The 18,242-nt window shown below is 38.9% G+C and overlaps 1 protein-coding gene across 1 annotated transcript in view; it reads right to left on the bottom strand.

Annotated features, from left to right (window-relative positions):
• The window catches only part of INTS4 (integrator complex subunit 4), a 117,848-nt gene that overhangs the window by 26,157 nt on the left and 73,449 nt on the right, over positions 1-18,242 (bottom strand). Inside the window, exons 12-15 of the mRNA XM_082749532.1 lie at positions 10,405-10,547; positions 7,366-7,481; positions 4,337-4,470; positions 2,920-3,077 (exon numbers count right to left, since the gene is read on the bottom strand). Of these exons, the coding sequence (XP_082605658.1) occupies positions 2,920-3,077; positions 4,337-4,470; positions 7,366-7,481; positions 10,405-10,547 (551 nt within the window). The remainder of the gene's footprint in view (positions 1-2,919; positions 3,078-4,336; positions 4,471-7,365; positions 7,482-10,404; positions 10,548-18,242) is intronic.

The raw sequence follows: 18,242 nt of genomic DNA, 5'->3' as shown, positions 1-18,242 counted from the left end.
CCCTTCCCAGGAACATACACTTTAGCAATCCTTCATCCACCTCATGGCAATAAGCATTTATAACATCTGGACGGGATTTACTTAAAAATATCAAGAGCATGTCTACTGTGTAAAATAAGTGGTAATTTAAATTTTATTATTTTTAATTTGTTTCAGAATTTAAATTTTAAAAACAAAATTTCAGAAATAACCAACTGTTATCTAACCAACTGCTATTCTCAAAATACTTTACACATGTCATGATAATGACCTTCACAACAGTCCTATGACCAGCTAGCTACATAGTACTCTCAAATTACAGATGAGGGGGGACTTGAGGCCCAAGATCACATACCTAGGAAATGATAAAAACTGAGGCTTGAACCAATTCCTTTGCATTTTACATCTCATTATACTAGATCCTTCGTGTCCTACACACTGTTAATCAGAAACAGAACAATGTGACCAGATGAAAGTAAGGGCTAGTTAGACCTATGTTCTACTCTATGACCTTGCCATTCTTGGTCCTGGACAGTCTTCTCCCTTCTTCACTTGATGAACTTCTATTCAGTCTTCAGGTAACTGCTTAGCCATCTAAGGAGGGGCCAGGTACAGAGAACCCTGAACTTCCCATCTGCAGCATGGAAAACACAATATTACAATTCTTGTTTCCCTAGCTACCTCCCTAACAGGCTGTATGATCCCTTGCAACAAAGACTGTTTTGTTTACCACTGTGCCACTTCTACCTAGCATATGACAAATACTCAAAAACCATATAACAAATGAATGACTCCCAGCTCTTTCACTCATTTAAAAATGGGGTACTTTTCATAAGACTGTTTCCAAATTCAACTCTTAAAGCACTTAGAAGAGTGGGTACATAGTAAGCACTTAAAACAGACAGCAGCTCTTATTATGATCAAGGACAGCAGAGCCTTATAAACATCATATCTACATATATCTGGAGGTGTGAAATTCTAGAAACAAATGGGGCGCCTGGGTGGCTCAGTGGGTTAAAGACTCTGCCTTCAGCTCAGGTCATAATCCCAGTGTCCTGGAATCGAGCCCCACATCGGGCTCTCAGCTCAGCAGGGAGCCTGCTTCCTTCTCTCTCTGCCTGCCTCTCTGCCTACTTGTGATCTCTGTCTGTCAAATAAATAAATAAAATCTTCAAAAAAAAAAATTCTAGAAACAAACAAATCATCTCCTGGAGCCCCAGCTGAAGCACACTTTCTACAGGTGAGATCCCATTAGATTAAATGACCTTTGGGATTACAACAAAGGTGATGGCTTGCTTATGATGGTGAAGTTTGTTTTAAACTAGTACCAATAAGTAAGTGATCAGAGTCCTAATCAGAGAAACTTCTGTATGAAACTCTAATATTTCCCTTTTCCACAACTACCAAAAATGTAATTTCTGCAGAATCCCCAAGTCACCCAATCTAACAGGAATCATCTTCACTGCAATACGTCACAAAGTCACAAATTTAGAGTCAAACAAAACCAGATTCAAAGCCTGGTTTTGCTACTTCTTAGCAAATTGCTTCACCTCCCCTAACTGTCATTTCTTCTCTGTGAAATGGTAACAATAACTGCAATAATGTTTGCAAAACAGAGTACGTTATCAATAACTACTCCACCATCTGCTTTCCTTTCTGGATCTTTTACCACCCTGGCCACCCTCATCAGAATGCACTCAAGTTAGAAACAGTATCCAGGGCTGACTATAGCACTAGAACAGTGGTCTCACCAGCCTGAAGCCCAGCAGGACTACACGCAGGCAAGTCGGGCCAGTAGGTGTTTACTGAGCACCCACTAATAGCCAGCACTGCATCTGATGACCAAATTGGCTTGCTTTTAGGCATTTTGTACTTGCTTTAGTGCCAACAGGATAAAAACTGTCAAAAACAAAACCTAAATGTTTACTTAGGTGGGGATGAGTCAGAAAGTGGAACTTATTTTCCTGGGCTTGGAGCCAACAACTTCAGATACTGGCCTCCAAAACTAATCACTTTGTTAATGGAGCAGAAGAAAAAAATATGACCAAGGCATCACTTCAGGGTCAGCGAACCTTTTCTGAAAAGGGTCAGATAGTAAATATTTTAGGCTTTGCAGACCAAACAGTGTCCTTGGCGCTACTCATCTCTGCCACAAACCTTATTCAAAAAAGTAGACAGAAACTGTTTTTGTTAAAGGCAAATGGATTTCAATTTGTTTCATATCATTCAAAACATCCTAATAAGGTCTGGAAGAGTCTGCTGGTTGTTCCCCAATATCCTCCCCTTCTTCTGGAGTATCAGAGTCACCAAATGTTAACTAAGCACTGGTCACCAGAATGAAGACTGCATTTGCTAGCTCCTAGCAACAAGATACCATCATGTGACTTAAGTTCTAGTCAATGGGATGTGAGTAAAATTAGAACATGCAACTTTGGGGAAGTGTCTTTAAAAGGCGGTAAGGTTAGAAATGATGATGCCCTTCTCCTGCTCTTTGCTTTTTCCTGCACCCTGGAAAACAGAGGGGATAGTTAGAGTTTGGATTTTTAGGCAGAGAACCTGATGCAGAAGATGGAGAAAGAATGCACGTAGGGGTCTGATAAACATCATAGCTCTGCCCTCCCTGCAGGAAAGAATTAACCTTTCCTCCTACACAAGCCACAGTTCTTTACATTTTCTGTCACCCATCCTAACTAATACACAAGGAGAGAAAAATTTAAAACTGCTTCTTTGTAACTCTTCAGCTTTGCACTCATCATCAAAGCGGTCATGAGCACGAAACTCCAATCTAATGCAAATACAAACATGTCATAAAACTACGTGTGAGTGTAGGTCACAGACTCCGAAAAACCAGCCTGTAGCCGACACCAGAAATTAAAAACAGCTCAGCTGAGCATAAGTGTAAAGTTTAACTCTGTCAAAGTAAAGAGATGGTCACCTCACCTGATGGTGAGCTCCAGCAGCTCCTGGGTTCCCTGAGGGTCGAGGTGCTGAAGGCTGTACACTCTTTCAAGACTCTGCTGCAGAAACTGATGGGAAGGATCCTCATGAGGCATGATACTGGGGGAAACAGCCGATGACACTAGTTTTCTACCTGGTAACTAAGCAAAAATAGTAGGGTTATAAGACCACCAAATTCTGTGGCTCAGCTTCTGGTAATACAAAGAAACAAGGACCAAAAAAAGGGAGTCAAACACAGGAAAGGGAAAACAGGTAAGGTGATTCTGTAAATAACCTTTCTCTCATTCCCTAGCTTCACTGGGAGAAAGGGAGACAGACTGAGAGAATAGATATGGTTTACACAATACAACCACTGCAAGGAGAAAAAGAAAAGAGTATGGATAATATTATGTTCTATTGCTAACTGAAGTAAATGAGGTAACCACAGAAATGGGACTAAAAATCAATCTGCTGTCACATTTATTTTTAAACTTCATTTGATCTTTCACTTCATAGGGCAATGATGGCTTATTACCAAATAAATTTACATAGCACGCTATAAAAACATTTTATAGGATGATAATTGTAATTCTTGTTCTTACTGCTAAAAGTGGTTACCTTTCAAGAAAGGGATGGACGAGAGCAAAGAGGATTTCACTTTTAATTTTGTACCTTATACACAGTTTAGATTTTCTAACCATGTACATATATTATTCTAAATAAAGTCCTTGGGAGTCACCTAAACAGGAATGAGTTAACACAAATGGAGAGCTTAAAGAAGTGTCTGCACACAGTCAGCTTTCAGTGTTTGCCATTACCCTCATGGTTCATAAAGTTTTTCTTTCTGTATCTCTAAGGTTTTAAAAGTAACAAAGGTTTTATTATTAAAAAATAAATTTGTTGAGAATTTTGGCTTTATGTAATTGTTAAAATGTTGCAAAATCTAATCCTTGGTCTGGAATATATTGTTCCAGATTCCTTTTTCTTGCCTAACATAACATCGTCAATAACTCAGGGACATTTAGAATACGAATCTTCTTAAAAAGTAAGGAATATGGGGCACCTGGGTGGCTCAGTGGGTTAAGCCGCTGCCTTCGGCTCAGGTCATGATCGGGCTCTCTGCTCAGCAGGGAGCCTACTTCCCTCTCTCTCTCTCTGCTGGCCTCTCCGACTACTTGTGATTTCTCTCTGTCAAATAAATAAATAAAATCTTTTTTTTTTTTTTTAAAGTAAGGAATACAGAAGAAAAAGTACAAAACAATGGGAGAAAGCCCAAGAGAGAAAGAGAATGAATGAATGTGTTTTCAGAGAAAATATAGCCTGCTCTTTGCTATTTAACAACTACAAAGGACCCAAAATCAAAACACCAAAAATAATGACAAAACACCAAAAATAATGACAAAAGTTGTTTTCAACATACCCTTAAGGCAGGAACAAGATGAGAAAGACTGTCTCGGAGGTAGGCATAGTGTCTGAAGGTATGATCTGAGAATAGTGCTGGCATTGTTGGACAGGTTTTAGCAGCATTAAAAATAAGAACCAAAACTGCAATGTCTGAGGGATGATTGGGTTAAGAAACCTGGAGGTTTAAAAGGTTGACGTTAGCTAGAATGATGTGCCTCCAATTCCCACCCTCAAAAGTCTTATTAAATGAGAATTTTCTAACAAATAAATGCAAATTCAAACAAAGAGATACATTACCCCACTCACCAAAGGTTTTTTAAAAATAATGCCTGATCCTGCAGAGAATAGTAACACACTGAAACTTGCAGTACATGGCTCACTAAAGTACACTTGGGCACAAATCTTTGGATCATAATTTGACACTAGACAGTAAAAGTCTTTTGGATGGTGAGTAATTCTACACCTCAGATTTTACTCTAAGTAAATAATCATAGAGTACAGAATCATTTATAATAGCAAATAATCAGAAACAACCTAAATGCCCCAAAGCAGGAAAATGACCATATACCTCGTGTTTCACCTACTTGATGGGAGTATTTTGCAATCGTTAAAAATTCGATGTTTGAAAAATTTATAATATTGTATCACAAACATTGTATCATAAGTGAAAAAGCAGCTGCTAACATATACAGAGGATATGAGAGCAGTCATCTATTATCATATATTTGATGATGAGATAAACTATGTTAAAAAAATAAAACAAGAACAAAATCCCAACACCAAGCCTTAAAAAAGAAGGAAATACACCAAAATACTAATGGTCAATTACTCTGACTAGCAGGATTTTGCACGTTCAGTATGAAGTTTCTTCTTTCAATTTTTTGGACTTACTTTCTATATATATTTTCTTAACAGAGGGAAAATCAGAAATTGAAAGGTAAACATAGTTTCCAATCTTCTATATGTATCCCTGTGGAAGACCCTGTCAGTTGCCTACCCAATATCCATTCTTCCCTTTTTCCTTGCTAACAGAATACTGATTTGACCACAAATATCCTCTAACTTTCTCTCTAGAACCAGGGCCTGATCATTGGACCTCCAGCAGCAATGCTGGATAAGTGAAAATGGCCGAACAGGAAAACAGAAGGAGTTTGGATCACCAAGAATAATGTAGAGCTGCTTTACCAGCAACAGACTGTGTACTTCCAGATTTCTTCTACCTTGGAGAAAAGTAAAAATCTTAATTCATTTAAGCTACATTTGGGGGAAATCTCTTTTACTGAACAGCCAAACATATTTCCTAAATAATAGAACCTCTCAACTGCCCAGAAAGGTATCTTAACGTTAGAGCCTTCCAAAAGTGTTTAATGTTTTTTTAAATGTAAAAAGGGCCCTCGGATTTCTGAGCACTTCAATACATCATGTGAGGTTTGTGATAACATCTAGCCCTTAAGCCCCTTTCTGATGAGCTAAATTTCAAGCAGCTACAGTATTGTACCTTTAAAGTAAGGTCTGGAATAAGCCTTTCCCAGAGGTAAACACAAAGTCAGACATTGATTAGTATATCAACTAAACAAATGGTTAAAAATTTCTCCAAACAGGGGTGCCTGGGTGGCTCAGTGGGTTAAAGTCTCTGCCATCGGCTCAGGTCATGATCCTAGGGTCCTGGGATCGAGCCTCACATCGGGCTCTCTGCTCGGTGGGGAGCCTGCTTCCTCCTCTCTCTCTGCCTGCCTCTTTGCCTACTTGTGATCTGTCTGTCAAATAAATAAATAAAATCTTTAAAAAAAGATTTCTCCAAAAAGTGTGAAAATAAACAAACAGAATCAAGAGAGACTATAATGGTCATCCTACGACAGCCAGTTATTTGGTTGATCTCTGCATCTCAATAAATATCCCCTAAACCTCACCAAGAATCTGCTATAGAGCAGAAAGAACCATAGGAGACTGTGGGTGCACTGATGTAAATGTATTCCCATTACCGGAAAACAATCTAATTGCATGGCATGCTGCCCATGGCTGTCACAAACCCACTCAACTTGCATCAGAGGCAAAGTAATCCTGCAGACTAGCTCAACCCATCCCCTCTTCAGGCTGCAGATTAAGAAAGTTCATAAACTGAGGCCCCTTGGTGGCTCAGTCAGTTAAGCGTCTGCCTCTTGGTTTTGGCTCAGGTCATGATCTCAGGGTCATGAGATGGAGCCCCATGTCAGGCTCCAGGCTCAGTCCAGAGTTTGAGATTCTGCTCCTCTGCCCCTCCCCTGCTCACTCTCACACTGTGTTCTCTCTCTCAAATAAATAAATCTTTAATAAAAGAAAAGAAAAAAGAAAGAGAAATAGAGGAAGGAAGGAAGATTGGTCATTCATAGACCTTAAAACCAAAGATGGGGGCATCTGGGTGGCTCAGTCATTGAGCATCTGCCTTCCCTCAGTTCATGATCCCAAGGTACTGTGATTGAGCCCCGCATCAGGCTCCCTGCTCAGCGGGGAGTCTGCTTCTCCCTCTCCCTGCTGCACCCCCTACTTGTGCACTCTCTTTCTCTCTCTCTCTCTATTAAATAAATAAGCAAAATATTTAAAAATAACAACAAAATAAAATAACAAATATGCCTGGCTTTGAATTCCACATGTGCTGCTTGGGGAGTTATTTAGCCTTTCTAAGCCTCAGTCTCCTCATCTGCAAACTGGGAATAATACCTCCTTCCAGGGGTATTTGGGAGATTTACATATGTAAATATACATATTTACATATACATGGTAAATGTATAAAGCATGAAACAGTGTGGAATATAATAGGTGCTGAACAAATGGTTTAAAAAAACTAATAATAATAATATTAAATAGCAAATGTGAATTATTGTGAAAACAAGAATGAACGCTACGAATAACAACTATTAGGCTCCCTCAGAATATACTCTTAATTAAAAGAAATGAAAAAAAATTAAACCTAGGACTGCCCCCTCCAAGTTACACTGCAGAAAAAGATGCCAGAACAGCCCACCAAATCAGCCCAGTCTTTCCTAGTTTTATCCTTGCAGAGGATACAAGCTGGATCATCCATGTCCGGTTCAGCTGTGTCAAAAAATGGATGTGTGCTCAGGAGCTCTGGCACCAAGGGAAGCACCAGGGTTGGATGCCGACTTCCCAGAAACTTCAAACACCTGAAACAAACAAAATGAGAGTCCACCTTAGTAACTTAACAAATGCTTTAAAAAGTACTGGGGATTGGAATCAGAAAACCTGATTCAGAAATGCAAATTCCCAACCACCCATTTTTGGTAACCTCTATGACCTCAAATAAGTCCTTCAATTATTCTGGAACTCAGTTCATCTAAAAAAAATTGCTATTATTAAAGAGCTGATATGGCATAAATTATTACTGATTATTTAACCAACAGCTATTTTCTCCAAATTCCTTGCCAAGAGAACACTGATTTTACTCAAGTATCAGGTAGGTGCTCAGAGAAGGGAGACTCAGCCCAAGGGCTCAAGCACAAGTGGTTTAAACTTTACTACCTTTGCAGGAAGTAAAGTAACCCATTCCTGCTCAAAGGAACAAGAAGGGAAGTCTGATGGGGAGCTATTCAGGAATGTTCTCCTAGACAAAAAAAAAAATGTGAGAAGGAATGCCCTTTCCTTTATGCCTTAAGATACTGTCTTATGAGGCAGCCATCCTGCAACTATGAGAAAAATGCCAAGAGAACTGCAGAAAAACCACAGTGTTAATAACCCTGTTAAGCTGTTAAATGACCAATCCTATAACTTGACTTTCTGATTTGTAATGCCAAAAAATTAGACTTCATTGTTTAAACCACTTTTAATCGGATTTCCCATTACTTGTAGGCAAAAGCAGTATAACGGATATCCTGGGCGAAGTTCTGAAATCAGAAGTGACCTGACCTGAAACATGAAAATGAGTAACTGTGTGGCCTTGGGCAGACAGGCTTCTCACCTACAAAATGGGATTAAAAAATCCTTACCTCATACAGTTGCTATAAGCATTAAATGAGATAATGAATAAAAATTACTCAGCAAAGAGTCTGTTTCAGAGTAAGAACTCAATTAGGTATTATTAAGTAGCTATTAGTTAACTATTATGATGACATGAAAACCTTTATAAGCCATGGCACCACATGGCTTATACCACTACATGGCACTGGTAACTAAGAATTTGTATTATCATTTTTTAAGTTCTGTTTTAGAAGGATTAGAAAAGAAATATAAATCCTTATCTCTATTCTTGTGGAGTTTATAATTCAGCTGGGGAAAAATGATCAACACTACAAGGCAATGAACTACCAAATGAATGATACTCCCCTGCTTTCTACTTGTCAAAGGTAGAGGAGATCACACCATGATCAGAAGTTTCACAAAGGAAAAAAAAAAAAAAAAAAAAAAAAAAAAGAAGTTTCACAAAGGAGAAAGGACTTCCCCAGGGACTGGAGAACAAACAGACTGGCAATAGAGAGAAAGCAAGCACCAGGAACAAATTCATGGATATATGGAGTAGGATAGGTATCCCATTTAAAACACGTGATATTGTTAGGAAAGTATACTTTTGCCCAGTTCTGCTTTTCCTTCTATGTGAAAAGAACTGAATGGCTAATTTTCTGAACTCCCACCCTTTTACTCACTGTGTTTCAGGGGACATTGTAAATCTTGTAGTCTGGCCTCTAGGTGCTACCCCTTTATCTCCTATTTTGCTCAGGCCGCTCAAGCACCTGGGTCTCTCTGAAACTGGACTTCAATTCTGATTTGTAATATTTTTCCTAATCATCTATCTACCTACCTACATATTCCCTACTTCTTTCCATCCTGCTATTTGAAAGCTAGGCCTCTGAAATGAATCCGGTTTTAACTCTCCATAGCACCAACACAGCAATTGGGTTATAGAGCCAAGTACTCCAAGCATTTGCTGAATGAACTAAAGCTATATAAACATAACAAACTACCTCCCCTCCAGGTTTTCATTTATGTATCTACCTTTAAAAAATGTCTTAAAAACATTGCCACTGTGATTATACCTTCCCTCTTTATCACATCCTTTTTTGGTATTCCTAAATAAAGCCACCATTCATGGGAAGAAATGAAAAGTCAAATGATTATTAGAATAGGCAACTTCAAAATCCTCTGGAGCACTACAAACACTACAAGGTGAAGGAGCTTTCAGTCTACAGTCACCAGTAAAGACAGTCTTAAATAAATACTCTGGGTGAACCAAATAACCACCTGTCTTACTGTAAGGCAAGAAGAATGTTCTGTGAAACACTCCATAACAATCCCTTCCATCAAGCAAAATTACTCATTCCTTCTGTGTCATCCCAGATACAGACACTGACACCAGTTTTTCTTCCTACTACAAGACCCACACCCCAAGGACTGAGTGCTCCTTGAAGACTCCCCTGGTGTTTTCAGTCTTAAACAGATCTTGCAAGTACCTGATCTGACCCACAGTTTTTCTACTTTTAGTAACAAATTTTTTCAGAAAATCTAATAAACTATACCATTGGAGTGATCTCATCACATAAGCTCACTTCAATACGTGGAGCACGATTACGAACATTTTATAATAATGTCTGCAAGTAGTTCTTCAAACAGCAATTCATGAACAATGTCAATTTTGACTCTAGTCAGTAAAGGTAGAGGTAATCAAGGGAAAAAATGAAGTGGTTTTCCATCTGTAGACAAAGTGCCAGTCCTGCCTCTCATCTCTACAATGCAGCTGAAATCATTTAGACAATGCAAAACAGACAAAGAAGTGATTAACAGGACAGAGGAGCAAAAGGAATCTAATCAGCTCGTCTCTGCCTGCGGCACTTACCATAGGGCTGGGCACATAGTGAATGTACAGTAGCAGGGCACATACTATCTCCTAAGAGGATGGATGGACAAATAAATAAATAATCTAAAATGGGATAGTCAATTTAAGAATCAGATTCCTGAGTGTTAAGCTGAATCAGGTTGTTAAACTGAAGGCAAACTGAGGGCCATACCATCAATCTATGATGATTCACTACTGGATAATTCAATATACATTTACCACATTACTGGACCCAGTGAGCAAATGAGCAAAAAAGTCCTTACTTCCATATGGAGTCCCTATCAGTAGGGTACTTGGTTAAATTTTTCAGCAGCTCCACCAGTGCAAGATGAATCCCTTCTTTGGTTGAAACATTAGTACAGCACAAAAGTTCGTGAAGAGCCTCTCGAATATCTCTGGATGAATCCTTTAAAAAAAAAAGTAATGATAATAATAGTAGCAATCACTGTGAATTTGCTATTACAGGAGAGCATATAAGTTACAGTGGGACTACAGGGTAAAGAGTCTCTGAATTTTCTTGGAGGCGAGAGGCTAGGAGTTGAGAAGACTTCACAGAAGAGGTAACATTTGAATTCAGATTTGAAGACTTCATTCATTGGCTCATTCATTCATATAAATAAAGTCTGTGGCCAGGGCAGAGTAAATAAAAAGACTGTTACAAGATGATGTTGGAGAAATGGCCGTTTCTCTTCTCATATCTACTCTACCTCACCAAAGTGACTGGAAAAGGTCACCAACAACTTCTTAACCAACTGAGCCACCCAGGCGTCCCTCACCAACAACTTCTTAAAGCTAAAAGATATGGATGCATATCAGTTCTATTCCTCTTGGCTATCTCTGTAGCATTTGTCAGTTTTTCAAAACTTTTTTATACAGATGTTTTGAAATATATACAAAGTAGAATTAATAAATTCCTTAGTTTCAACAATTAACTCACAGTCAATCATGTTTGATCTAAACTTTTACCCACTCCGCCCAACTAGATTATTTTGAAGTCAGTCAGAGAAATCACAGCATTTTATTGGTAAATATTTCCATAAATATATTTTAAGATGATTCCTTATTTTTAAAAATCACAAAACCCATATCCTGCCTAAAAATATAATAACTGCTTAATATCAACTATCCAATGAGTACCCAAATTCTTCTGACTCAAAAAGTTTGTTTTAGTCAGGAACCAACTAAGGTCCACACATAGCAATGTGACAATATGTTCCTTAAGCATCTTTTAATATGTAAAATCACTGTATATCTCACACCCTCCCCATGTAATTTCTTCTCTGTATATCCTATTATGATAGTTAAGATTTAGAAGCTTGATCAGATTCACGTCCAATTTATTTTGTAAGACCATCTTACGGGGGTTCGGTATACTTCCCTCAGGAACTATATGATGTCTGTTTCTCTTCTGTGAGGTTAGTAACCACTGGTGAGTACTTCCCAGATCTATGAATCAACTGAAGTTGTAATACAATGATGTACAAATCCTATCTATCATTCTTTAATTTATTAACTGGAATACTTCTAAGAAGAGAAACTTCCCCTTATCAACCAGCTGGTTATCATGAAGTTCAGTTTGGGACTGATAGTTCAGATACGAAAAAGAAGGATTAATGCTTGATTCCTTAATTTACCAGTTTCCAAAATAAGAAGCTGATTACTAAACATCTTCCAAGATGACTAATGCAGTGTTTTGTTTAAGTATCATTACAAAATCATGCATTTAAACATACTTGCAGTTAACAGTCCTTAATGATGTGTTATAACCCTTAATGATGTGTCTTCTAGGTCTTTCTGATATGATCCTCGAGGTCTTTGATAGCTAACTGCTCTCTGTATGATAAGGTAGTACAAACTCATCTTGTTGCATTTCCTGCACTAGACCTGGAATCAGCCATTTCTCTTAGGAATTTTGATACCTTTTAGTGGAAATGAGATCGCCAGAGCATTGTTTTAAGTCAGGTTTACTGATAAGAATTTTCATTCTGTAAAATTCATCCTTCTCAGTGAACACTTCCACAAGTTTAACAAATCCATACAGTTACGTAACTACCACCTCCATCAAGATATAAAACACTCCTATCACCAACCTCTTCTGTAGTGTCCCCTTGTAGTCTAGCCCTCACCCACAGTCTCTGGCAACCACTGATGTATTTTCTGCTACAGTTTCATCTTTCCCAAAAGGTCACAGAAATGGAATCACAGAGTATGTTGCTTCTTTCACCTAGCATAATGCATGTGAGAATCACCTGTGTTGTTACGTGTATCAGCAACCCGTTCCTTTTTATTACTGAGTAATACTGCATTGTACAGATGTACCCAGTTTATTTACCCATTCACCAAATCAAGGATTTGTGTTGTTTTTAGTTTAGAAATATTGTAAATAAAGCCATAATAAATATTTGCATACAGGTGTTTGTGTGAACGTAAAAATTTTCAATCCTCTTTAGGAAATGCTTTAGAGTGGGAATGCAGTATCAAGGTAAATTTACATTTAATTTTATAAAAAACTTCCAAATCTATCATTTTGCATTCCCATCAGCAGTGGATGAGAGTGCCAGATGTTCCCCGTCCAAGTCAGGAAATGACAGATGCTGGCGAGGATGCGGAGAAAGGGGAACCCTCCTCCACTGTTGGTGGGAATGCAAGCTGGTGCAGCCACTCTGGAAAACAGCATGAAGGTTCCTCAAAATGTTGAAAATAGAACTGCCCTATGACCCAGCAATTGCACTATTGGCTATTTACCCTAAAGATACAAACGTAGTGATCCAAAGGGGCACGTGCACCCAAATGTTTATAGCAGCAATGTCCACAATAGCCAAACTATGGAAAGAACCTAGATGTCCATCAACAGATGAATGGATCAAGAAGATGTGGTATATATACACAATGGAATACTATGCAGCCATCAAAAGAAATGAAATCTTGCCATTTGCGACAACATGGATGGAGCTAGAGTGTATCATGCTTAGCGAAATAAGTCAAGCAGAGAAAGACAACTATCATATGATCTCCCTGATATGAGGAAGTGGTGATGCAACATGGGGGCTTAAGTGGGTAGAAGAAGAATCAATGAAACAAGATGGAATTGGGAGGGAGACAAACCATAAGTGACTCTTAATCTCACAAAACAAACTGAGGGTTGCTGGGGGGAGGGGGTTTGGGAGAAGGGGGTGGGATTATGGACATTGGGGAGGGTATGTGCTTTGGTGAGTGCTGTGAAGTGTGTAAACCTGGTGATTCACAGAGCTGTACCCCTGGGGATAAAAATATATGTTTATAAAAAGTAAAAAATTAAAAAAAAATACAGAGGGAGAATTGGATCAGATCAATTGTATCAAGTGCTGTCACTTGATACTCTCAACATTTCTTTGGTTTCTGGTTAGGCATTCTAATACATGTGGTGTTGTAATACCTTTAATAGGTGTGGTTTTAATTTGCATTTCCCTAATGACTAATGATGTTAAGTATGTATGCTTCACTTCTTTATTATTTGCACTGCTTATTTTCTTTCCTTAAGTACCATTCAAATCTTCTGATTTTCTAATCAGGTGATTTGTCTTATGACTGAATTTTGAGAAACCTTCATATATTCTTTATCAGATATATGTTTTACAAGTATTTTCTCCCAGTCTGTGGTATGTCTTTTCAAAAACATGTTTTTGTTTTCCTTTGACTTAGAAAAACAGAAATTTGGGGCACATCGGTGGCTCAACCAGATAAGTGTCTGCCTTTGGCTCAGGTCATGATCTCAGGGTCCTGGGATGGAGCCCCATGTTGGGCTCCCTGTTCAATGGAGAGTCTGCTTCTCTTTCTCCCTCTGGCCCTCTGCACTGTTAGTGCTCTCTCTCTCTCAGATAAAATCATAAAATCTAAATAAGGAAGAAAGAAAGAAAAACAGAAATTTACTGTCTCCGTTCTGGAGGCCTGAGTCCAGAATCAAGATATAAGCAGGGCTGCTTCCTTCTGAGGCTATGAAGGAGAATTGAGACCAGGCCTCTCCCAGCATCTGGTAGCCTTGGCATTCCTTGGCTTGTAGATGGCATTCTCTCCTCTCTATGTCTTCACATCACCTTTCCTCTATGCATGTTTCTGTATCTAAGTCCATCCCACCTTTTTTGTACAGTTTATACATTAAAGGCATTATATACAATTGATCTGATCCAATTCTCACTCTGTATTGTGGTAAAATACATACAACATAATATTTACCATTTTAAGTCAATGTACTTTTTAAGTGTACAGTTCTATGGCATTAGATACATTTACATTGTTGTGCTGTCTTTGTAATTACCTAAAAGTATCTTTTTGAAGAGCTTTTAAATTTTGATAAAGTCCAATTTATCTAGTTATTTCTCTTATGGATTAAGTTTTTGGTGGCCTAAGAAATTTTTGTCTAATCCAACGAAGGTCACAAGTATTTTCTCCTAAAAGTTTTACAGAAAACTTTTTTAATTTAAAATTTTTAAATTTTAAAAAATTTAAAAATTTAAGTTTTTCTAATTTTATAGAAAATTTGGTTTTATTTAATACATAAGAAATCAAACTAAAAATTTTAAAGGATGCATATGCATCCACAGAGCAAAACCTAAGATTCAGAGACTTCTCCAAAGCTAGGTTGGAAACATGCCTTCTTTATTCTCCGGGAACCCTCTTTCAGCTTGCAGGTCCCTCAATTCTTCACTCTGTATAGTTACTGATGCCAACACCTTAACAAACACATCTGACCATGTTGTTGCTCTGTTTAGGAACCAGTTGGCTTCCCCACACCTCTTCAACAAAGCTCAGGCTCCCAGGCACACAAGCAAGGTCCTTCACAATCCATTCTCGGCTCACTTCTCCCTCAGAGTCACGTGCACTTCTCAGCATCCCTGTCCATGCTGTGCCATTTCTTTTTTTTCTTTTTTTTTTTTTAAAGATTTTATTTATTTATTTGACAGACAGAAATCACAAGTAGGCAGAGAGGCAGGCAGAGAGAGAGGAAGGGAAGCAGGCTCCCCGATGAGCAGAGAGCCTGACGTGGGGCTCGATCCCAGGACCCTGGGATCATGACCTGGGCCGAAGGCAGAGGCTTAACCCACTGAGCCACCCAGGTGCCCCCATGCTGTGCCATTTCTGCCCTCCCAGCCTACACCTGTGGCCACATGCTAGTGCTGTGGCTAGAATGTCATTCCTTGACTTATTTTTAATACTATCTTGTAATTACTGGCTTATACTGCTCCCTGCCTTCTCTATGAAACTGTGAGTGACTCAAAGGTAACAGCTAGTACTGTCTACTTTCACATCCTCAGAACCTAGCACAGAACATGGCTCCGCAAAAATAAATAAATAAATAAATAAATTTTTTTACAAAATGTTTCCTGATTGACTTAATCAATATTACGAACTACTACCATGTTAAGCATTTTACATGAATTCTCTTTCCATTCTTATAAGAAACACATGAATATGTGGAATTATCCTCACTTTATACATGAGAAAACCAAGTACCAGAGAGAATTAATAATTTGTCCAAAGTCACAAAGCTGATAGGATACCCTGAATAACTTTCAGGTGCTCTTTCCTTAACAGGATTTTCAAAGCTCTGCAGGAGCTGGTCCCACGCGCCCCTCCAGCCTAACTCTTCCCTCACACTAGCTCTGTTACAGCCAGGCCCTCTTTTGGTCCCTCCACTATGCCATGTCTCCTTCCAGCTACCATCATTTCTAAACTTGCTGCTCCTCTGCCTGGTATATTCTTACACCCCATACTCCCAACTTTTCCTACCAAGTTAGGGTCTAATTCCTTTTTCAGATATCAGCTTTAGAAGCTGTCCCTGATTGCTACACCCCCTTAGCCCCCAAAGACTAAGTGCTTCCATGACAGACGCCCATGGGACCTCACTCCTTTTTGTCATGCGCTCCTCATTCAGCTAATTATTAGACCTTCATTTGTGTCATATTTGTCTATCTCACTCATACCTAAATTGTAAGGTCCATTAGAGCAGTACCATGGTTTCTGCTCACTGGCATAGTGTCTGGCACACAAAAGGTGGTCAATAAATAAACAACAAACAAACAAAAACTCAGGTAAAAAGATCAGGGACCAAAGACAGGTACTGACAGTTCGATTCAGCTCTGTCTGGTTTTACACGTTGTCAACTTACCCATCAGATAAAATGTTTCCTGTATGAACAAATCACCACCATTAATAGGCGGTATCAAAAAAACAATATTCAAAGAATAAGAGAACAATTTTGACTATGTTCCTTAAGAAATTCCTAGTTATGCAGCTGACTATGCAGATTTGTTTTAGGACATGTTTACAAAGCATCCACTCTGTAAAGTTACCACATCAAACCCTGAAAGGAATACGGTAAGCGGTACAACAAGGTCACTCTCCTTAGGTAGCTCATACTCACATCAGGGAGAGGGAGTTGAGACAAAACCTGCCATTAATGATAAAATGGGAAAACTACAGTAAGAAATGCGTAAGCATGCTTATGGCTCTGTGAACAATCAGTACATCAAAACATAGCTTGGAACAGATCTCAGATAGTTAGCAAACATTTCCTGAGCATCTAGCAGTTTTCAGACACTAAAAGGAACTAGAAATAAAAAACTGAAAGAAGCCAGGATCGTGCAAAGCTCTCAGTCTTGTGAAATAAAGAATTAAATTGTCAAAACCATCCTAATATACACTAGACACAGGGTGACACAGGAAGACAGAGGAGTGCTACTTAACCCACTTAGGGTGGAGTTACTTAGGGAACACGCTGCCTAATAGAGATCTGAGAATAAGCAGAAGTCTACGAGGTGAAAAGTGGCAGTTTTTGCAGGCAGAGGGAAAAAAAGAGTGAAAGAAAAATGATGAGGAAAAGCATGATGATTAGGGGAGTGACTCCAGTATCAAGTTCAAGATGAGGAATGGTGGGAAAGAATTCAAAAAAGGAAAGGTGGGGCTAGGGTAGAGAGCTCACCCAAGGAAAATAATGCATAGAATGCAAACTTATCTTCTTAGGAAAAAAATGAGTGAAAAATTATAAACACAGACTTATAATTCAGGAAAAATCTTACCAGAAGTGCTAAGCAGCTGAGAAAACTGATGGGGAACTTCAAAATCAAAGCACCCAATCTGTTTTTTGAGTATGGAGCAGAAATCTGTAATAATGACTAAAATACCCAATAACTCTCTCTTTCACAATATCTGAAAAACCAAAACCAAACTGAAACAAGAAAGAAACCCAGAGGCCAAGTCCCATTTATTAATATTCTGAAAAACATCAGGACTCACAAATAAAATCCAGATACTTTAGAAAAATAATTCAAGAACCACATCGAGTTGTACAGCCTCGGAGGCAAATCTGTGTTCATATCGTGGCAGAGCCACTTACCAACAGTATGACCTCAAACAAATTACTTTCTTCTCTGTAAAACTCCAGGGTTGAATGAGTTGATTCCCTAAGATCTGTTCCTGCTATAACATCCAAAGATTAACTAGAAGCATTAAACCAAATCAAAGGCTGAAAAGAATTCTTCATTATTTAGCCCCTGCCTTATCTATAACCACTTTTCCTCCAATACTTCGGCTCCACGCTGCTATTACAATGAATTCCTTTAATTCCTTTTTTTTTTTAAGATTTTATTTATTTATTTGATAAGAGTGAGAGAGGAAACACAACCAGGGGGAGTGGGAGAGGGAGAAGCAGGCTTCCCGTCAAGCAGGGAGCCCCATGTGGGGGCTTGATCCCAGGACCCTTGGGATCATAACCTGAGCCAAAGGTAGATGCTTAACAACTGAGCCACCCAGGGGCCCCTCCTTTTAATTCTTTAAATGCATCATACCCACTCTTACCTCTGGACCCATGGACATTGCTCCCTCTGGTGCCCTTCCACCCTACCATCAGTGCCATTTCTTCCTAAGAAAGGGCCTTACCAATCTCACTACTCCTCCAAGTGTCCACTACCGTATTCCTTCTTCCTTCCCCATCTCACAACCTTACCGCAGGGACCCCTGTCCTTTCCTGATGACAGCAATGCTAAGCTTTCTTTGAGTTTCCTGTTTAACAGCAAGTCTCCTCTACCTTGGAGTTGTGTGCTGAGAAGGCCGAACTGCACTGCCC

This window comes from Mustela nivalis (assembly GCF_964662115.1).
Source record: "Mustela nivalis genome assembly, chromosome: 9".
In the NCBI taxonomy this organism is placed as follows: Eukaryota; Metazoa; Chordata; class Mammalia; order Carnivora; family Mustelidae; genus Mustela; species Mustela nivalis.
This window is presented reverse-complemented; position numbering and strand designations above follow the sequence as displayed.